Source organism: Electrona antarctica (genome assembly GCF_951216825.1).
Source record: "Electrona antarctica genome assembly, chromosome: 12".
Lineage (NCBI taxonomy): Eukaryota > Metazoa > Chordata > Actinopteri > Myctophiformes > Myctophidae > Electrona > Electrona antarctica.
The window spans coordinates 21,789,607-21,812,528 of record NC_136793.1 but is presented as its reverse complement, the minus strand read 5'-3'; the positions used below and the strand labels follow the sequence as shown (position 1 = coordinate 21,812,528).

Below are 22,922 nucleotides of genomic sequence, written 5' to 3'. Positions count from 1 at the left end.
GTGTGTGTGTGTGTGTGTGTGTGTGTGTGTGTGTGTGTGTGTGTGTGTGTGTGTGTGTGTGTGTGTGTGTGTGTTGTGCAGGAGTACTTGAACAAGCATCAGAACTGGGTTTCAGGTCTGTCCCAGCACACAGGCCTGGCTATGGCCACAGAGAGCATTCTGCACTTCGCTGGCTACAACAGACAGAGTACCACACTAGGCGTGAGTCTCTCTCTCACACACACACACACACGCACGTGCACGGGTGCATTAATGAACGCAGGTAGGGTAGGCGTGCGCACTCGCTCTCTGTCTCTCTTTCTCTCTGTTACATTGTTTTTGCTGGTACTGCTGTTGGATTGCACAGACTAGCTGGGACTAATGCCGCTAGTTTTAGATAAGTGATGAAACATTACCCCAAAACAAATTAGTGTTTTCTCAGATGTCAACTAGCCTAAATGCTAGGTTGCAAAGTTAACATTTCCGTGAAACATGTCATTTTTGTGAGAGTGTTCATAGAATTATATGCATCAACAGCCTATTTGTCAATGCCACATATTGATGGACATATTTTGCAGACACAGAGCACTGAGTTACAGTACACTTTCCGTTTCCATTCATTCTTAGTACATTAAAACTGTTTGTCAGGCCTGGGCCATGGCTCAATGGTCCAGGCACCATGGCTGGTAATCCAGTCTGGCAGTGTGCCGCGGGTTCGACTCCCGATCCCGACGGCCTTTACTGCATGTCTTCCCCCCATCTCTCTCCCCATTTCCTGTCAGCCTACTGTCTGTCCGTCCATAAAAAAATATAAAGTAAAGGCGAAAGCCACAAAAAAACAAAAAAAACTATTTGTCACATTAGTGAAATGCAGAGGACAGGGTAAACAATGTCCTCTAACTTAACAAAGAACTGACCTGTCCTACCGTGACTAGTTCATTGTCGGCGTCCAGCTGTATTGCTTATTAACCTCTGTCCAGCATCGATAGTTGTTCAACATTAACATTTAATGTGCCGTCTAGTTGCTTTGTCAAAGCCATGCAGTAATATCACTAAGCATAAGTGTCTTCTGTTCTTTATGTTCTTCATGTGCCTTTAAGTACATTGTTTTTGAGTATTTCATTTTGTATTAGGTAGCACCATGGTTTCTACTTTGTCCACATGTGCATGCATTAGCCTACTAGTCTATATGTGACATTATTTTGCTTGCTATTGCATTTTATATGTTTTTTTTGGCCTGCATTATGTTGTATACATCCTTTTCATTTGCTTCATTTGTTGTATTTTGTCTTTATTAAAACTGCAACGAACGTGCCTACCTGGTTGCTTGGCTGGTTTACGGATTTGCTGGTTACCTGGTTACTTACCTGCAATGGACTGGTGGGTTGGTTGGCTGGTTGCCCATTTGGCTAACTGGTTATGCTGGTGGCCTCCTCCGCCCTTGGGGCCAACTGTGTAGGCTGCTTTTCCTCAGGTTGGTCAGCACTCCATCACAACGAGACGACACCTTCAACATAGAACAACAAACAGTGTTACACCTGATTTATACTTAGTTGCGCACCCGTGTCTTGAAGGTCTGCAAGCTCACAACGTGTCGTGCTGTGATGTATTGTCAGCTTCTAGATCGGCTATTGTCGGTGCGAGACACGTTGCACAACCAAGTATATATCAGGCTTTACAGTGCACCCTGTTGACTTACTTGCTGACCTGGTGAATCTGTGTCTCTGCTCTAAGTGGGCTCTAACCTGTGTTCTCATCTAGACCACCCAGCTGACTGAGAGACCATCCTGTGTGAAGAAGGACTACTCCAACTTCATGGCTTCCCTCAACTTACGGAACCGCTACACTGGAGAGGTGATGTCTATTGTTGAACGTTATGATGATGAGCTTTCTGAAGCGCTGAACATGGCCATTTTTGAGTGGTGCAAACCACTCCAACAACTGGCTTTGTTAGTACCTGTGTGTGTGTGTTTGTGTACCTGTCCCTCAAAAGAATGAGCATGGTTACTATGGTCACTGACATTACGTCAGACCACAGCTGATCAGGCTATATAACACCTTGCACCACTCAGTTCACACAGGTGTGATTTTTACTTACTTGAGTCGCTAATTCAGAGAGTGTGGCAGTTAAATGTTAAAAAATTAGAAACCACTGTTTGCTATAATTGTTGGAAAACTAGCTAGCACGCTAGATTGATAATTCACCACATGGCACATTTCACATTGTATGTATTTGATTTGATGAATTAAGACATGTAATTTGTATATGACATGGGAACACAGCATGAGCAAATAACCCAGATTATGTCCAATTTATTCCAATTATTTCACAGTATTATTGTGCGTGTGCGCGTGTGTGTGCGTGATGTTTAGGTGGCTGGTATGATCCAGTTTTCCAAAGCGACCCACAACCAATCAGACCTGACCAAGCTGATGGTCCATCTGACGACTGACGCTCTGGAAAGGAAAGACCCAGAATCCTTCACTCCGGCCATGTTCAAGATGGCCGCCCTGCTAATCAGTACCAAAGGTAAGCACCATCTTATGTATTCCACACTCCCCTCGCTTCATTCCATGTCGACCAGTTCCACGCCACAGTCCATGCGGTTGATACGGGTCATCAGCTCGTAGCTACAATATGGGGATGATCACACTGAGATGCTCAACTCATTCGCTGCCATCACATGTTTTGACGTGTGTTTTTTCCAAAGCCTACACTGACACTCGTGTTTTGACGTGTTTGTTTTTAGTTTTTCAGCTAGATGGCGCTCTTCGCAAACCCGTTTGACTCTCTTTCACACAGAGATCCAGGAGATCACGTGAAGGTGAAGCCGTTCGCTTCATGTTTATTTTTCTGGGAAAAACGCCTGTATCTTGTCTCCTTTCTTCTCCTCCCCTTTTTGCCCAGACAGGCTATTTTCAACAGACAATTTCCCCCGCCCCTAAAGCACAGAGAAAGGCTACGTATTTATCAACGGTCGGGGGATCGTTCGTAGTGGAGATAAATATTCTGTGACTACTTAACACGTCCTATCTAATCCAACGCTTCACTGTCAAATACACTCTTCTACGTCCTATGGTCTTTTCAGTGGTTTATGATAGATGTCTTTCTTCACTAACGTATGAATGATTCTAGGTTGCTGGGCGACAGATAAAGCTGGAAATGAACCGGAAGTGAAAATGTCGCCTGGATGAAGCCCCTGTTGACTCTGACCGGACAATGAACAAATTAATAAATTCATTATTTTATTATAAAGCATTTTTGTTTCTATTTATGACGTATCTTTCTCTTCCCCCCTCCCCCTCTCTGTCCTTCAGACTGTGATCCTCAGCTCTTGCATCATCTGTGCTGGTCTCCTCTGAAGATGTTTACTGAACATGGTATGGAGACGGCCATCGCCTGCTGGGAGTGGCTGCTGGCTGCGCACAACGGAGTAGAAGTCCCCGTATGTAAACTGTAAAATGAAAAGTGTTGCGAGTTACGTTAACCCTACAAATGTGTCCTAATAGAACATCCTACTATTAAACGAGGCAACGTCTATCTGTCCTTCCGTCTTCTGTTTCTCCTCAGTGGATAGACCAATCTTGCACATGCTCATTGGCATCATATATGCAGGGAGTGAGGAAACCGATTCTTCCCTTTCTCCAAATTTGACATTTTTGTGAACTCTCACTGAATTAAGACTGGTGTGGGTGGAAATTGCCCTATCTGTTGCAAATGTAGACCCCATGATTGTCACTGTCATGGAGGGTGAAGACAACCACATATCCCCTCTGATTGTTTACATACTGTAGGAGTGTTTTTTTTTTGGTTTTCTTTTGTTTTTTTTAACAAACTACCAATATAACACACAGATAACACCTTAACAATACTCCTGTTCTTTTGTCTTCCTCTCTCCCAGTTCATGCGTGAGATGGCGGGGGCTTGGCAGAATGCAGTGGAGCAGAAGCTGGGTTTGTTCTCGGAGGCCAAGGTAGAGGCAGACCCTCTGGCCGCCTCCGAGGAGAGCCAGCCTGTGCCCTGCCCACCTGACGTCACACCTCATTTCCTCTGGATAGAGGTCTGTTACGCCCGCCATTCTTCACTTCATGGTCTATGTACTGTACACCTCTTGTCCCAACTAATTAATGCTGGCCAAAATATTGAATTCTACAATAATATAATATCATAAACATTCCATAAGGAGGTACCAAAAATGTTCTTACTTTCATTGGATAATATCAGCTTGATGATATTGAGACCACATTATGCCATATTAACCTTTGGTCCATGAATGTTGTGTTGTTACAGAATGGTGAACATATATTTACTCAGGAAAAGTAGAGGGTTAGAATATGAATGGTCGTCTCTTGACAGTCAGAGCACTCATAGTATTTTTATGTCAGTCTTTGTTCTTAATTAGACCATAATGCCAAGAAGCTGTCCATTATACATCTAGATGTTCACAAGACACTAACAAATTAGATGGATGTGTGTTAAGATGATTATTGTATTTTAGCTAGTTATTATTTCGTTACTAGTTACTACTACAACTACTACAAAGTAATATTACCACTACTGCTGAGAAGGTGAAGGTAGCAAAAGATCATCTCTCTCTCTTTTTTAAATCGTGCATATACCCTCGGCGCCCCTGCAGTTCCTGGTGCAGAGATTCGAGATAGCCAAGTACTGCAGCGTGGACCAGGTGGAGATATTCACCGCCATCCTCCAGAGGTCACTGTCGCACAATGTTGGAGGAGCCAAGAGCAGTCTCAACAGACATGTTGCTGCCATCGGGGCCAGATACAGGTAATGTCAGTCTCAACAGACATGTTGCTGCCATCGGGGCCAGATACAGGTAATGTCAGTCTCAACAGACATGTTGCTGCCATCGGGGCCAGATACAGGTAATGTCAGACACTGGTTCTCAAAGTCAGGTCCCCCCAGTTTCAGACGGTCATCTGAAAGGGTTTTGTGCCAGGAATGGCAGGGATTCCCCAGAAGAGAAGATTTATGTAAATAATGTTTTAAATTATTAATATTTTTCCAATCTAATCTAATATTTTCAAAAATAGCAGATGTACAAGCTTGCAGCGCGGCATGAAGTGATACGCTTGGAGATCTGGAACTCCCCCAAGGACCCACTTTCAGAACCAATGGTTTCAGGGTTCCCAAATGTTTTCAGCTCGAGACCCAAAAGAGAAATGTGGTGTCTTCCCATGACCCAAACCTAACAAAAATACATTATGAATTACAGTTAAGCCACTATTTCAAAAATAGTGAAAATAGTGCGTGCGTGCGTGCGTGCGTGCGTGCGTGCGTGCGTGCGCGCGTGCGTGCGTGCGTGTGCACGTGTGAGTGCGTGTGTGTGCGGCTGTGCGCGCACTGTTCTTTTGGGCATGTGGAGGCACAGCGCAGACAGCAGCACAAAATGAATCCGACCTGAATATTCTGTACACTACAGTGTTTTATGTGCTTCCTTAAGCAATTGATTAATGTCCTCATATTTTAATGAGGGCTTCAGTCTCGTTATTTGCCCACGTCTATCCACGGTAACGGCTACTAACGGGACATCTTTGCGCTACATAAAATGAATATACCTTCTCCATCTCCATCTGTGTTTAGCTCCTCATCCGCCACATGTGACTTTATTTGCTGCGGATTGCATTCACATCTGCACCGAATCAAAATCAAGTGCGATTGGAAGCGAAGTGAAACCCCCGTTTTTTTGGTGGAGTAGAATGCAGTTCTTTGATGCGCATTAGGATTCGAATGAGGCTTCACAGCTGCCGAACAAAGCGCACTTTCCGACAATGTGCAGCAGGATTCGTTTTAATCGCAGTAAAGCTTTCTGGTGTGAAGGCGACCTAAATGTAATGCCTCAACTCAAATACCGTTATGATTATTTTGGGGGGTCTCCAGTTCAAATATGATTATTTCAGGTGGTCCCTAGTTCAAATTTGATTATTTTGGGGGGTCCCCAGTTCAAATATGATGCCTGAAATGGTGTAGAACTACTAAGGTAGTGTACCATTAGACCCAAAGATGTAGATGGCACTAAAATGTTATGGAAGTTGTCGGGCTCGTCACATGAACTATTTCTATTTCTGCCAGACTGCTGACCCTGGGCATGATGCTGCTGCACGCCGATGTCGTGACAAGTGCCACCATCCGCAATGTGCTGAGGGAGAAGATTTACTCCACAGCCTTTGACTACTTCAGGTAGGAATATATAGTGTTGTGTTGTGAGCTTGTAAATCTGATTTTTTTTTGTCTCTCGCTTCTGTTTGAATACAAATTTAGTAATAATCCGAATTTTCACAATTTTTCTTTGTCTAGCATTGCTCCTAAGTTTCCCACACAGAACGAGAAGAGGTTGAGAGAAGACATCAGCATAATGATCAAGTTCTACGCCAGCCTGCTGTCAGACAAGAAGTATCTGGCTGCCACCCAGCTGGTACCATCAGGTACAATCTGTTTTTATTAGCAGTCAGGTTCAAAACACATACAGAACTCCATGAGCAGAGGTAAGAAACTGTAAAGTCCAATTTGCCAGCGTTAGAGAAAAGAAAAATCAATTATGTTCAGTTACACTGCATTGGAATGTTTCTAGGTAACATTGAGAACACTTTACTTAAAAGTTTTGCCTCCCTCTGAAGCTGGAAGCGTTTGACAACTTCCAGCCATATTTTGAACGATAAATTTACCCACTGACTCCTTGTCTGAAACATTCCTTTCTCTCTGTCAGTGCAACCTAATAGTGACTGTATTGGTATATCCATCAGGGATAACTCTATGCTTTTCCATTTTGCAATGTTGGGTTGGTTACACCAATATACCAAGGGTCTTAGCTGAGCTGCTAGATAATAGTCCCTTAAAGATGGGAGAGACATGCCTCCTCTCTCTCGGCGCAGTTGTAAGGTAGAAATTTTCACCCATGGCCTTTTTTATCCCAAATAAAACGTGAGATATGTTTATTCCATTTCCTGAATTGTTTTAAAGGTATTTCTACTGGCAGTGACAAAAAAGGTATAGTAATCTGGGTAAAATTACCATTTTGACTGCTCTTATTCTGCCACCGAAATCGAGAGGAAGCACGCTCCACCTGCCAAGATCGTTGCACCTTTGTGATGACGTCACACTCTTAAGATTGCTCTGTGGAACTCTGCATTGACAGCATGGATTAGACAGTTGGGTGTAACATCTCCTCTTTCTGTTTATGGGAAGTGTTTTAACATAGTGATAGATTGGTGTTGGAATATTTGGATGAACGGGATGTTTCCTCTTCTCCAGACAATCAGGACATGTCTGTCAACAGTCTGTCTGTGATGACGGTGACAGACAGCCGCAGCAATCTGGACGTGGCCGTGGGTCAGAGGCAGCAGGTGGCTCAGGGATGGATCAATACTTACCCTCTGTCCTCTGGCATGTCCACCATATCCAAGAAATCGGGTAACACACACACACACACACACACACACACACACACACACACACACACACACACACACACACAGCTTTGATATGCACTTGGAATTGCAACTAGAAAAAAAAGTCCTACACAGTATATTATTGTGTTAATGTATCCATTTGTAAGAGCATACAAATGTAGCATTAATTTGTACGCTCTAAAAGTGCGTTCAGACTTGGATGGTTAGAGCGGCACGATTACGTACAAAGTCAATGCAGAGACGAGAATTTAACGGGCGCGGCGCGACCTGGCGCAGCACAAACTGGACGAACCGAAACGAATATATATATTCAGGTCTGAGCGCAGCGTTAGAGTTAATTTAACACCCATAATATTACAGTGTATCGAAGCAGAACTCCATCATATACAGTAGTATATGAAATATATGTCACAGTTGTCTATCAAAATGTGTTTGGTACATTTATGTTGTGCTCTTTCAGGACTGTCTAAGAAAAGCAACAGAGGCTCTCAGCTGCACAAGTACTACACCAAACGCAGAACCCTACTACTGGCACTGCTCGTAAGAATCGTAATCTATTCTCACTTATGTTTGTAAATCTATGCTCTTTTCATACTTACTGACTACCCTTTTAGCCCCACTACTTGCTTACAAGATCAGCAATTATATTATTATATCAAAATGTTCATATTGCCATGAAAGTTGGTTAGCGTATATATGCTCCATGGAGAAACAAATCACACCCGTGTAAACTGAGCCACCACAGCCAGCAGTGATGCTGCTCAACATCACTGCTGGCTGTCTGCAGTTATAGTTATATACTGCTCAGTGTGAATGGCCCTTTAGGCTCCTCAACTCTGTGTGACCCGAATGCGACCCCAATCAGCTGCAGGGGTACTACAAATGGACATTGCAGCTGTTGAGGCCATACTCTAAACACAGACATACCGACATACACACGCGGTCAGTCATTGGAGCAGTTAGGCACCGCTCAAAAAGAAAAAAGAAAATATGGTACTTTAAAGCTTTTGCTGTAGTTGAAAAAGTTGTTACTCCTTTAGTAAATGCAAAATATATCCCCTGTCCTCCATTTCTGGCATGAATCTTAAGTTGAACTTGTTTGTATTCTTAACCCCTCTAGTGAGAGCGTGATGCTCCACACAGATTGGTTGGTTCAAACCACTATGGTTGGGCCACTGCTGGACCGTATTTTTGAGAGGTGCTAACTGCTCCAACGTGTGGCTTTGTGTGTATGTGTGTCCCCGACTCCCCACCCCCCTCCCCCCGTGTCATGTGGCATTCAAGTTAATGGCAAAATAATCGCGTGGCTTTAGGTGTATGTCTTGTCCCGTCAGGACCCTGGTGGGCCCAAGACCAGACGTTGAGAAACCATGGTGTATTTATTGTTATGTCCCTCCTCAGGCCAGTGAGATTGAGCGCCTGACGACGTGGTACAACCCCCTGTCCACCCCGGAGCTGGCCATCTCCACAGAGCAGTCTGTGGAGACCAGCATCGCAAACTGGAGGTCCAGATACATCAGCCTGACTGAGAAACAATGGAAGGACAACGTGAACCTGGCCTGGAGCATAGCACCGTATCTAGCCCTGCAGCTCCCTACCAGGTACAGGACAAGATGTTTACATTGTACCTTACCATGGCATGTACCATCAACCACTTCAATCCTATGCAATTCGTTGACCGGGGTCCCCCAGGGCTCTATACTTGGTCTGCTCCTTTTTTCCCTCTACACCAAATCTCTTTGCCAAAAATAACCAATCCACAAGCTCACGTACAAGGTTGTAGATGTTCTGTATTCGCCGAATGTGCGCTTCAGGGTTAGATTTGCCGCATTGTGAGCTTGTGAGCTTTTGAATTCTGGCCTTTTACTTGTAACAGAGTATTTCTACTGTATATTGCGGTATCGGTACTTTTTTTAAAAAATTGCCTGCCGCAGTTGCGCTACTTGTGTCATAAGTAAAAAATGTGAGTACTTTTTCCACCGCTGGGGCAATGTTTCTCAAATAGGATTACATGGAGGTACTACTATGTGAGAGAACGTGGAAAATGTACAACTTTATTTTATTATTACTGTATGTTTTTGTTTAATGATAAAAACATTGACAATCTTAGTGTGAACCTCCTGATCTTTAAAGTGTTCAAATTAAATCAAAAGTAGCACAAATGTTATTCAATAGGAAGCGACACTAGGTGCGTTATCATTCATTCATAGCATCATCATACTAGCTATGGTTTCATCTTGCAGTTTTTACAGTGTACCTACTGTAAGTCAGTCAGCTCATTCACTCTGCATATAGTCAGTTCATCTGTCAATCAGTCTGTTAGTGAGCCAGTCTGTCAGTCAGTGGCTTGGTGTTAGGTTTTGATTTGACATTTCAGGTTCAAGAACACAGAAGCCATTGTGTCAGAGGTGACCCGTCTGGTGCGTATGGACCCAGCTGCCGTATGTGACGTCCCAGAGGCTGTCAAGGTGAGATCTTTCACCCGTCACAAACTGTCCCTAATCCCACTGTCTTTCCTCTTTCTTAACACATTATGTGCCCTTTTAATCTTTCAATATAGCGACCCAGGGTTCCCACTTTTTAGACCCACTTTTAGACATTTTTTAAGAAAGAAAACCCCCAATACCACAGACGTCCTGGGCATTACATGTGGTAATTCATAGGACGTCTGTGGACGTCTTGGGCACAAAATGTGTTAAGTGACAACATCCTAAAGTCCTGTGTAAAAGGGTGACTCATCCTGTTCACAATTTTATTTGGCCTCTTTAAGCACACAGTCAAATTCTGTGTTAATTTATGCATTTGTAACTCTCTTAAATGTATTCAAATATTGAAGCTCTCTGTCTACCGAGCAATATTCGTTCCTACTCTCACCTATGGTCATGAAGTGTGGGTCATGACCGAATGAATAAGGTCACGAATACAATCGGCCGAAATGAGTTTTCTCCGACGGGTGGCTGGCATCTCCTTTAGAGATAGGGTGAGAAGTTCAGTCACGTGAGAGAGACTCAGAGTAGAGTTGCTGCTTCTTTGCCTGGAAAGGAGCCAGCTTAGGTGGGCATATGGTTAGGATGCCTCTCGAGCGCCTCCCTAGGGAGGTCCTCAATGCACGTCCCACTGGGAGGAGACCCCCAGGCAGACCAAGGATGAGATGGAGGGATTACATCGTCTCACTGGCCTTGGAACGCTTCAGGATCCCCCAGGAGGAAGTTACTAATGTTGATCTGGAGAGGGAAGTCTGGAGCTCCCGCGACCTGACTACGGATAAGCGGTTGAAGATGGATGGATGGATGAAGGCTAAGGCTCCTAGAATGCAATGTGCTTCATTTTGTATAGAAATTGTCTAGACAATTCCAAAAGTACCGGCTGGCCCCATTATAACTAGCCCTAACCTCACACTAACCTAATGGTCGGAATAATGGGATGTCAGCATTTTGAGTGACCCCCATCTGGGATTGCTTTACATTTTCACAAATGTAAGTTCCATTATACTGCCCTGACTACATTTTAAGGGCCTACTTTGCAAAAGTTAAAGAGACTCACTCAGTCACTCATAAATAAGGCAAAACATTTTTAGATCGCAATACTTATTAATCTCCTGAGATGATGTTGTTGTTGAGATGATCTGTCTCCCTCCAGCTTTCTTAAGTCTGTCTGATTTAGTTCTGCCTGGCTGGAGTCTTAATGAGCCTCTTATCTGTCTAGCAAGGAGAGGGTTGAAAGTGAAGGGGCGTGCCACTGCCAAGCCTGTGTCCTTGGAGGACACCATGATGTCTACTTGATGATCCTCTCTGACATCTCACTGTTGTTTGTTGTTCCCCATCACTTTAGTTACGAATAAATACAGCTCCCTCTAGGGGACTTGTTAGCACATGACGTTGTCAATCAATCACTCCAAAATCCAATCCTCTCTGATTATCAACGGTCCGGGGTGCGATCGTAGTGGAGATGAATATTCTGTAACTACTTTAAAGGTAAGTAATTACAAAAAAAATAAAAGGCACTGGATGGAACATTTAGGTATCTAATCTGGCAGTCAATTAGTTAATTTATCCTTATAGGTCTACCACTGAAAGCGTAAAAATGGATTCTGCAGCGCTGTCATAAAAATGGATCCTAGCCAAGGCCTGATTCTGATGTCTGAATTAAGTCATCTCACTCCCACTCACCTTTTCTATACTTTTGCCTGTGTGTTCGCAGTTCTTAGTGACATGGCACACCATTGACGCTGACTCGCCAGAGCTGAGTCACATCCTATGCTGGGCCCCGGCCGACCCCCCCACCGGACTCTCCTACTTCTCCTCCATGTACCCCCCCCACCCCCTGACCGCCCAGTATGGGGTCAAAGTTCTCCGCTCCTTCCCTCCGGTATGTCAACATACACTTAAAGGGACATTTCACCGCTGGAAAAACTGCAGTCACTCAATGTTAATAGTATTTGTAGTAGATAACGGTAGCACAAATTGAAATTTGCACCCTATGGCCAGAAAAATACTGAAGTCTGTGAGTTTGACTGTATTGCTGAATTCCTACAATGCCCATAATGCTTTAGTGCACTTCCCCTCCTTTTGGAGAGGGGGGAGGCTGCATGGAGGTGTGACTTTGTAGTCCAGGAAGGAAGTACAAGTACTGTAGACCGCTACAAACTTTCAAATCTCAGCCTCTCTGTGAAAGAACGTTTGAATTGAATTATTAGGTTTAGCTACGTACCTTGCTTTTGGAGGAAAAAAGTAGTATTTTGAAGTATGGTCATGATTACTGACATGAAACATGTCATCGTTACGTCACCATCGATAACCAATTATACCCTGGCATTGGTACATATATTCATCACGTCATATGCTCATATGTCTATATATATATGTATATGTCTATATGTATGTATATGTAATTTCTGAGTTGGTTAGTGGTATAATGTGGTTACTCGGGTGGTTTGATGCGTATGTCCCTTTAATCCACCCGACACTGAAACATATCATCATTACGTCACCATCGTAAACCAATTATACCCTGGCATTGGTACATATCTTCATCACGTCATGGGACATACGTGGAAAACATACCTGCACGGTCTGCTTCCGTATGTCCCGTGCCAGCATATGACGTCATATCTTTTGCTGCTAAGGGACATTGGTACATATCTTCATCACGTCATGGGACATACGCTTCGTTGCATGACGGAAAACATACCTGCACGGTCTGCTTCGTGCCAGCATATGACGTCATATCATATGCTGCTAAGGGACATATGCATCGTAGCACCTGACTGATAACATTTGCACGCTCTGCTTGCGCAAGTAATACGTTCTTTGTTGTATTTTCACTGTATAAGCTCACAGTCACAATGTGGCTTGTGATGCCGTGATAGCGGTAGATGTAGATTGGCTAATTTTGACACGTGACACATCATACAATATTAAATAATAAATTACGAATTATTCTGAAATTAGTCACCTTTTTCAACACATATAATAAAGCCTGAACAAATAGCTTTGTTATAAATAATATGTAAGTAATAAAGCCTGCACAAATGTAACACAGTAAATGTGTCAAGTATCTACATGTTGTCTAATGTTACACTTTCACCTGCCTTTCTTTCTAGGATGCCATTTTGTTTTACATTCCTCAGATTGTCCAAGCACTTCGATATGACAAGGTAAAGTTATTATGAGTGCTGCGAGCTTGTACATCTGCTATCTTTGAACATTTTTGACAAATCTTGAAAGTGTGAGAACCACTGATTTAGAAGGCATTTGTAGAATCGGCCTCAGGTCTCGATGGGTTCAAGTTGTCTTTGTGCCCTGCTGTTAGATGGGTTATGTGAGAGAGTACATCATGTGGGCGGCTCAGACGTCCCAGCTGCTGGCTCACCAGTTCATCTGGAACATGAAGACCAACATCTACCTGGACGAGGAAGCACATAACAAAGACCGTGAGATGCCTTCGGCCTGATTCATACTTACTTGCACGTGGGTCTCGTGCACAGAAAATAGCCGACGTACAAGCTCACAGCATGTGGAGCATGGCGTGTTCTGAGCTTGTAGATCGGCTAGTTTCAGAGAACGACACCTGCATGCCGCTAAGTTTAAATCAGGCTTTCCTCTCTGTCACTATATAACATTCTGCATGTCTTTGTGTGCGTGTGCTCATGCGTGTGTTCATCTGTGCCTTGGTTCCTGTCTGCAGCGGACATAGGGGAGCTGTTGGAGCAAATGGTGGTGGAGATCACTGGCTCTCTGTCTGGCCTAAACAAGGACTTCTACCAGAGAGAGTTTGATTTCTTCGACAAGATCACCAACGTGTCCGCCATAATCAAGTACTCACCATGTTCTCTTTCAAATTCTTGTCTATCTTTGTTCTTTCTTGTTTCTTTTAAACCTTTGCCATCTTCCTTGCTTCTCTCCTCTCTCTCATCTATCTTCAGTTATTGTGCAGGAAGCTATACAGTCACAAACCAACTGGCTGAACTCGTGGAGAAAAAAAAAGAAAGGGAGAAAAGCCTCAGAGTAGCATAACATTTATACTTCTTTAACTTCATGAATAACATTAAGTCCCTAGAGGTAGTTTCAATGTGTTTATGAGGTGTTTATGAGCCCTTTCATCATCAGTGAGCTGCTCTCCAAATCCCTTTGCTGTTCATTTACTTTGCCCTTGGATTGCTGCAGTGTCTTTGTGATTATCCAGTGGACTGGAAGGTATTTACATGCTGGGATGTTTATCCCACACCATCCCTGAGTACCTGTCCATCTGAGAAGTATGTGTGATGAGTAGCATACTGGCAGCATCCATTAGTGCAGCGTCATACTGGGAGATATCCATCCCCTCGCTACAGGTTGATGAAAATTCCCTTCTTACCTCAATAGGGTGTTAATTGGACACAAAGTGCCTCTAAATGAACCTTACGTCCCCTGCGTCTCCTCCTATTACTCTATAACCCCAGTGACTGCCATCTGTGAATAACAACAGAGCCCTGCTGTCACTTGTGGTAACAGTAGCCATTAGCTGATGTGATGCCCATGTAGCATTGTATTCTTCGTAAACTTAAGACATAGAAGTGCAGAAAAACGTGCAATGCGCTTTGTGTTTTCGTTTGTCATCCTCAGGCCTTTTCCTAAGGGGGAGGAGAGGAAGAGAGCCTGTCTGGAGGCCATGTCCGAGATCAAGGTCCAACCCGGCTGTTACCTCCCCAGTAATCCGGAGGCCATAGTCCTGGACATAGACTACAAGTCTGGCACGCCCCTGCAGAGGTAGGCCTGTGCAGGTCCCATCTTCTGGGACAGGAAGCAAATATTGTTGTCCTCACTTAAGGCTATTTTATACTTCATCATACGTACGGTACAACAGTGCCTATTTTCGCAATGTTAGAATTTGTTTCCACTTTGTGCCCCTGTCTAGTGCTGCCAAAGCTCCTTACCTGGCCAAATTTAAAGTGAGGAAGTGTGGCGTCAGCGAACTGGAAAAAGAAGGTACCGAGCCATCTACGTTGAAGATATTTCAGTTTCTTCTGCGAAACTCTTCTTCTTGGGTTCTGCAGCGTGTCATGATGTGATCTCCTTAGGTCTACAGTGTCGCTCAGACTCCCTGGATGAGGCCAAGAGCGAAGAGGAGGCAAAGAGAATCATCTGGCAGGCGGCCATCTTTAAAGTAGGAGACGACTGCAGACAGGTAGGGTGCAATATTAAAACAAATTGTAATAAAATATTTGATTGTTTTGTAATATTTTTTCAATAAAATAATCGCTACTTTGCAGCCCTATAGACAGGTTTCACTCATTCTATTTCATTGACCATATTTCCCCAGAGTAGAGATTGAGAACAACCAAACTCGGTATGAATTATCTTTCACTTTCCCCCACGTGTCGTGTTTTCAGGACCCCATTGGAAATAAGTGTCTTATTACACTTTGTGTACATCCTGGGTTGAAGTTATATTTTGTTGAAACTTCTTTTACCAAAATAACATTAATCAATCCACTCTTGTCAACTAGAGGCAATAAAGTTCTTCCACTAGAATACAATCCACAGTCAACTAAATATGAATTTTCTTCTTCCCTGGTCGGTGTTTTGTTTTTCCAGGACATGCTGGCTCTGCAGATCATTGGACTGTTCAAGAACATCTTCCAGTTGGTGGGTCTGGACCTCTATGTGTTCCCCTACAGAGTGGTGGCCACTGCACCAGGGGTGAGTCCATACAAGAACTATAGTACCATATCTGGCCAGCTCAGTGGCCTTGTGGTTAGAGTGTCTGCTCTGAGCTTGGGAGGTCAGTGGTTCAATACCCAGCCGAGTCATGAATGAATGAATGTATTTTATGATCAAAGAGCACATCAGCACTAGGGGTGGGACGATTCACTTTTTGCATGCATTAAAGGACCTATAACATAAAATTCAACTTTTTCAATTTCTTTTGTGTTTTTGGGGCTCCCATATGTGTTTTCTATCCCCACAAATAACCAATTTTGAACAATCAGGCTTTCATATCATATAGGTGCTTTAATGGAAATTGCTCTCAGGAACAGCTCAACTGATTTTGTCCTCATCGTGATGTCATCAATGTCACCCTACTTTGTATAATTCCTCCTCTTCTTCAGTCTTCAGTTCCAAATTTGCCTTTCCACTTTGTTTACAATGTCCGCCATTGTTGATTTTCCAAGCTGGCGTGGAATGGAAACAAGCCTGGTTTTATCTGGCATCAGTATTATAATGACTCAAATATTAAATAATCTGCATATCAGTGCGCCCACCACCTCAGGACATTGTGGTATTGCAGCTAAAACGTAAGTTACGTATGTAACTATGGTTCTATGAGTCCCGAATGACCGCCAGAGGCGGTGCTTAAGCACTGAATACGTCCCTTCGCGCATGCGCCGTCGAGTATTTTATACCAACAATGTCAATTTTGACCCCATGATGACCCGGAGTCGTCTATATCTTCCGGCAGTCTACAGGGGTTCAGTCCCTACAGAATCTTCTCGCGAGACCACGAGGATTCTGAGTGACAAGAGTGCTCTGGCGGTCATTCGGGACTCATAGAACCATAGTTACATACGTAACTTACGTTCTATTTCGTCCCTGCTGACCGCCAGAGGCGGTGCTTAAGCACTGAATGACTTATACCAGCAAAGTCACGAGGAATCCTGATCCCAAGCCATAAGGAGTAGAATCGGAGGACTCTCGTAAGAGGACCACGTCCAGCGGGTGGGGAGTGGCAACACTCACCCAGTGGAACATAGAAAACTGTGATGCCCATGAGGCAGCGGCAGATATATTCCAGGGGTACTTCCCTTGGGGCAGCCCATGATGTGGGGACGCTCCCGTTAGAGTGGCACCTCACGCCAAATGGTAGGGTACGATTACTCGCCCCATACGCGTGGTTAATGGCATCCACAATAGTGTGGGGCGGGCGCTGTCTGGAGAGAGCACCGCCTTTGAAAGGGCCATCGTCACAACGGACTAGCCATTCTGACCGCCGAATGCATGTGGCAGGTCTAACAAGCGGCTCTCAGGGCCCACGTTGGGCGCAATAGTTCCCGCTTGTCAATCCACTCTCCTGGTGGAGGGCAAGACTGTGCTAGCCGTATAGGCTGGTTGAGGTGTGTATGTGACAGCACCCTCAGGAGGAACACTGTGTTCGGCCACAGAGACACGCAGGCCGTCTGAGCTTTGCTTCAGACGCAAGTCACTGACAAACAGGGCGTGCCGCTCACTGACACGCTACGTTGAGGTAATGGCCAGGAAGAATTCAGTCTTCCATGACCCTCTAAACTCCACCCGTGCCAAGGGCTCAAAGGGAGGCCTGTATAGACCATGCCGCACTAGGGAAGAGCCTGTGCCGGAGTTCTCAGGGCTCGTAGAGGATGCAACCTCAGAGCCCCCATCAGGAAGAGGGACACCAGACTGTGGCTCCCCACTGTGGCTGTGCGATATTGATTCTAGCATATCGACATGATATTTCCCCTACTTATGCTTTTAGAGTAGGAGATCGGCCCTCGTCTAGGAGGGACTGCGGAACGCCAGAAAGGTAGGCAGAGCAGCGCACTAGGTCTTTGCTCTGACCCTCACGTCAGTTGGAAATAGATTCCATCGGTTATCGTACCGTAGTCTGATGGATGTCATGGCACCCTTGAATTCAGGGTGGCATGCCTGGCTGGTTCCACACAGCTGCTCGGCAGCGGTTCAGGGCTGCCAGCGGCCAAACGCACAGTTGGGGGCGTCGAGCATTTGAATGCCATATCCGACCGCCTCCCAGTTGAGGAGACCTCTGTCGGGGAGACGCCATGGCGTCCTCCGACTGGGTCTGTTCAGCAGAGGAAACCAAGTACTTCTTGGCTGGAGGGGGGCAACCAGAAGAATGGTGTGACCCTCCTAAAGAACTCTCTGAAGCGCTGGTCGTATCAGAGAGGCAGTGGCAAGGCATATGCAGTGCCTCTGGCCAGTGCGCATTTAAAAGGATAGTGCCCTGTGGGCGGTGGCCTAGTTAGGGCCATGTGTGTCAGGAACGATGCAGGTCGTTCTGTTCATACTGGCTATGTGGCATGAAGACAGCCATTTGTGGCGTTCAGGTTCTATGAAACCATCGGACCATTGCGTCCTGGCCCGGAGGGCTGGATGTCTCCGTTAGGGAGAACCGGAGAGGTTAGCGAGTCAGCGACTCTAGGGTGAGGAGGTCCACCTCCGCTCTGCCGAGGTAGCCTCTGATTAGTGTTCACCACCATTGGATGGGGTACCGCTCCCCTCATGGAAGCTTTTGATGGGAGAGAGCCTACCATGTAGTCCCGCTCTCCACTTAGATAACTTGCCCATAGGCTGATCAGGCGGGGGGGGGGGCTGCACAAGTCAGGGGGTCCATAGACACCTACGGCAGCCAAGCAAACGTGGCCCCGCCCGATGACTTACATGATACACGGTCGAGGTGTTGCCCGAACGTATGAGAATGTGCTTGCCTCTCAGGTACGGCAGGAAGTGCTGTAGAGCAGAGCATGAACTTCATAACCCTGTTGGGTCCCATCAATTCAAGACATGTCGACAACAGTCTGTCTTGTGAAGGCCTGACTTGGCGATGGGCTAGAGCTAGGATGGACATCAGCCGTCCTCTCTCTGAGGACATGACACCAAATGCCTCCAGTGACGGTGAGGGCCGACCCGCGTCTGAAGAAGGCGCTTGGAGGATCCGACTGCCTACTGTGGCACTAACAATTAGCGTTCCACGGCTATGCGCATGAAGGTGCGCATGGAGCCATCTCGGCCAGTGGGTCCTGAGCTGAGAAGTAGGAGGCTGGCTCTGATGCATCTTCCTCATAGTCATGGAAGTGCATAGCTTAAGCTGTCGGGGAGAGCACATCGTCCTCGAGTCAGCTGTGGCATCGGAGGGGGAGGCACTCGAACCCTCCGAGGTGCCTAGGTGTTATCCGAGGTGAGCATGGACCTCATGTGGGCCAACTCCGCAGATAGCTGAGCCCTCTCGGATCTGCTGTGGCCGGCGGTCAGACCTTTTCCTCCTGGCACATGGGGCAGGACCACGGTCGGCTCACGGCTGGAGGGGAGCTCTCCATTGTGGTGGCACCGGCCAGTGCACACCAGTCACACCAGCTAGCCCAGGGCGCGGACGCTACTGGTTGCTAGGTGTTGGCCATATGCTGAAGGAAGGGAGCGTGTACGCTGCCTGTACCAGCAGAGGCTTTAATCTAGATCGGCATAGTGCACACCGGTGCACACCAGTCCCAACTAGCCCAGGGCGCGAACGCTACTGGTTGCTAGGTGTTGGCCATATGCTGAAGGAAGAGAGCGTGTACGCTACCTGTACCAGCAGAGGCTTTAATTTAGATCGGCATAGTGCACACCAGTCCCAACTAGCCCAGGGCGCGGACGCTACTGGTTGCTAGGTGTTGGCCATATGCTGGAGGGAGTGCGTACGCCGTCTGTACCAGCAGAGGCTTTCGAGGTACAAAAGTGGGAGCTCTCCGTTGTGGTGGCACCGGTTCCTCTGGACCGGCCGGTGCACACCAGTCCCAACTAGCCCAGGGCGCGGACGCTACTGGTTGCTAGGTGTTGGCCATATGCTGGGGGGAGGAGGCGCGTACGCTGCCTGTACCAGCAGAGGCTTTAATTTAGATCGGCATAGTGCACACCAGTCCCAACTAGCCCAGGGCGCGGACGCTACTGGTTGCTAGGTGTTGGCCATATGCTGGAGGGAGTGCGTACGCCGTCTGTACCAGCAGAGGCTTTCGAGGTACAAAAGTGGGAGCTCTCCGTTGTGGTGGCACCGGTTCCTCTGGACCGGCCGGTGCACACCAGTCCCAACTAGCCCAGGGCGCGGACGCTACTGGTTGCTAGGTGTTGGCCATATGCTGGGGGGAGGAGGCGCGTACGCTGCCTGTACCAGCAGAGGCTTTAACTTAGATCGGCATATAATGACTTAATCAAACAACTGAATGCTGCTATACCTGCCGCAGCATGTGAATATGCATTTACGTTTTATGCAAATGCTCATTGTAGCACTTTGAGATTTAACCAGATGTAAAGTGCGTCATAGGAACAGCGCACAGACGCTGCTGTTAGCTAGACTGTGCGACCTGCATGGTCGCGGTGGGGGAGGAGAGCTTGCACGCTACCTGTACCCCCACGTTTATCACAGCACTATGACGTTTATCCAAACTCCAAGTGCATTATTATTTATGTTTGCTAGTCCAGAGCGAAACAAAAGACACTTCCAATGCGCTAGTCAAGGCACTACTACGCATTCACGCTGGGAGGAGGGAGCGCTAACGCTGCCTACACCAGCCAAAAGTTTGGTTAAATAAACCAACACAAACAAGTTTTGGAGAAAAGGCTACAGCCAATAGCTCCACCGATAGGGGCCGCCTGCTGAAGGAAGGGAGCGTGTACGCTGCCTGTATCAGCTGCAGCTAATAAACAGAACAAGCTATACACTAATAGCTGTTAATAAATGCTTGAGCTAACAAACGATTAGTAGCAAGTAACATCAAACTAGAGGCCGTATGCTGGAGGAGCGGAGCGCATACGCTGCCTGCCCTGTACCAGCTGGGCCAATAAACAGTAAGGCAAGCTATACACAGATCGCCGTTATAACAAATAGTATAATAAGCGCTTGGGCTACAACTACGGGTAGCAGCGCCAGTTAGAGACCCAATGCTGGAGACCAGCTGGGCTACTAACAACAAGACAAGCTATAGCCTACACGAATAGCTGTTCATAAACACCTTTAGCTTTAAGCTACTGGTAGCAGCTGTGAGCTACGCTGGCAGCAGCGCCAGATGCCCTGTGCTGGGGACCAGCTGGGCTAATAGGCCCCAAAGGTACCCAGGGGCACCTGTGGGGAAAAAACAAAGTGTACCCACTGTATACGCAAAAAAAATTTAATAGAGCTTTGAGCTCCAGACATACTGGTAGCAGCATCAGTATCGAGGCCCACTGCTGGGGGCCAGCTGGGTTAATAACCAGACAAGCTATGTACACCAATAGCTGTTAATACTCTGAGCTACAAACTACTGGTAGCCACATCAATACCCTGGGAGGACGCAGGTAGCTGCTCCTGTACCGGGCTAATAATAACAAGTTGTTATTGTTATTATTAACAACAACAACAAGAAGACAAGCTATCCGCGGAAGCAGTTGAGCTTGAACGCTGCCAATATTATCGGCATTATGGCTTTGGCCAGCAAGGCTTGCCAAACAGAAAATGACACTTAGCCTTAACTAGCTTAACTTATCATAAGTTATATGCTGACTGCTGAGAGAATGGAGCGCCAACGCTTGCCATCAACAGCAGGGGCTAACCAAAGCTTGCAAGTAGCGTGTTTATCAAACGAAGGCAATATGACAGTGGCCGTCCTTCGGCAAATCTTATAGTCGCTTATAATAAGCGCTAGCGTTCACAGTCGAGCAAACCTCGTATGCGGAGCAGGGAGGCGGCGCGAACGCAGCCTTTACTCACAAGAGGTTATGCCATGATACAATACATCATATAATTTGAACGTCTGTTAGCGTTCACCGTCAAACAAACCTCGTATGCGGAGCAGGGAGGTGGCGCAAACGCAGCCTTTACTCACAAGAGGTTATGCCATGATGCAATATATCATATAATTTGAACGTCTGTTTAGCGGGGATAGCACCGCTTTAGACGATAACGTACCTTTTGTTCGCCTTCATTACCGGCGAGAGAGATTGGACGCTGCCGTCCACGCGAATCCAAATAAACTCCACTCATAGAGGAGTAAAACAAAATCCATAGTCGCAGTTCCTGGAGGGCGAACAGCCGCTACTCCGACCGATTCGGTCACGGAACTACCAGCGACTCGGCAGACACCATAGGCTACATATTGCATTGCATAGCAACACATCGCAGCTCGGTGCAAACTTGGTTCTCACAGGCGAGCGAGAAGAAATTAGGGACTGAACCCCTGTAGACTGCCGGAAGATATAGACGACTCCGGGTCATCATGGGGTCAAAATTGACATTGTTGGTATAAAATACTCGACGGCGCATGCGCGAAGGGACGTATTCAGTGCTTAAGCACCGCCTCTGGCGGTCAGCAGGGACGAAATAGAACTGCTTTCAAAGTCCAGAAAGAAATGCCATGGACTGGTTATATCAGAGTGGTGATTGAGGCTCAAACCATTAGAAATAATTTTGAGGGACATAAACAATATGACATTAAATATTAAAAACAGTTTTAAAATGCATGTTATTTCTGCTTTTGAATATGTTATGTTGAAGACTATAAAACATGGTAACCACTAGGCCACTACCCTGCTTGGCACTCGGCATCAGGGGTTGGACTGGGGTGTCATGTGTGTTAGCATAATACGTGCGTGTGCACGAGCCAACCTATCAACCTTGTTACAGTAGCGTGGCGCTTCCTGCCACCACTTTTTCTAAAGTATTATTTATACTTAGCTATTTTGTCCAAATGTTTGCCTATTTCTGCCGAATTTTTACCTATTATGACATGCCCAGAATAGGGACGCTAGGGTTCATGTTAATCCTTCACCTTGTAAACTGAATCCAAAAGAAAGTACGCACATCTCTAAAAAACCTTCAGGTGCTGAACAAAAAGATACGTACAGGAGAAGGAGATGTAGTCCGCACACTGTTTTGTAGCTCCCACAGGATTTTTTATTTAGGTATAAGGATGACAACGTTTCGAAAGTTCCCGTGGGAGCTACAAAACAGAATCCTTCACCTTGTCCCAACATCCTCTCGTCTTTCCCATCTTTGGCCACAGTGTGGCGTGATTGAATGCATCCCCGACTGCAAGTCTCGTGACCAGCTGGGCCGGCAGACAGACTTTGGCATGTACGACTACTTTAGAAACCAGTATGGTGATGAGTCCACACTTGCGTTCCAGAAGGTAAGTGTTGTACGATGCTGTCGATCAACACAGTGTGTTTATCTTCATGTTGTCCTATCATGTGGCACACACAACTATACACTACACCCAGGGGTTCTCAACGTTTTTGGCCGGGGACCCCCGGAAATGCTTTGGCAATGTCT

The 22,922-nt window shown here is 46.0% G+C and overlaps 1 protein-coding gene across 2 annotated transcripts in view; it reads left to right on the top strand.

Moving 5' to 3' along the window:
* Positions 1-22,922, top strand: part of pi4kab (phosphatidylinositol 4-kinase, catalytic, alpha b) — a 68,682-nt gene that overhangs the window by 31,578 nt on the left and 14,182 nt on the right. Inside the window, exons 29-50 of one of the 2 annotated variants that reach the window (XM_079516398.1) lie at positions 82-201; positions 1,439-1,453; positions 1,741-1,833; positions 2,353-2,509; positions 3,298-3,425; positions 3,882-4,040; positions 4,617-4,768; positions 6,074-6,181; positions 6,299-6,426; positions 7,253-7,411; positions 7,871-7,950; positions 8,812-9,011; positions 9,788-9,878; positions 11,611-11,778; positions 13,013-13,066; positions 13,222-13,342; positions 13,597-13,726; positions 14,514-14,657; positions 14,806-14,876; positions 14,969-15,075; positions 15,485-15,589; positions 22,654-22,779. In XM_079516398.1, coding sequence (XP_079372524.1) covers positions 82-201; positions 1,439-1,453; positions 1,741-1,833; positions 2,353-2,509; positions 3,298-3,425; positions 3,882-4,040; positions 4,617-4,768; positions 6,074-6,181; positions 6,299-6,426; positions 7,253-7,411; positions 7,871-7,950; positions 8,812-9,011; positions 9,788-9,878; positions 11,611-11,778; positions 13,013-13,066; positions 13,222-13,342; positions 13,597-13,726; positions 14,514-14,657; positions 14,806-14,876; positions 14,969-15,075; positions 15,485-15,589; positions 22,654-22,779 — 2,616 coding nt within the window. The remainder of the gene's footprint in view (positions 1-81; positions 202-1,438; positions 1,454-1,740; positions 1,834-2,352; positions 2,510-3,297; positions 3,426-3,881; positions 4,041-4,616; positions 4,769-6,073; positions 6,182-6,298; positions 6,427-7,252; positions 7,412-7,870; positions 7,951-8,811; positions 9,012-9,787; positions 9,879-11,610; positions 11,779-13,012; positions 13,067-13,221; positions 13,343-13,596; positions 13,727-14,513; positions 14,658-14,805; positions 14,877-14,968; positions 15,076-15,484; positions 15,590-22,653; positions 22,780-22,922) is intronic. The other variant, XM_079516399.1, reaches the window with a different exon arrangement.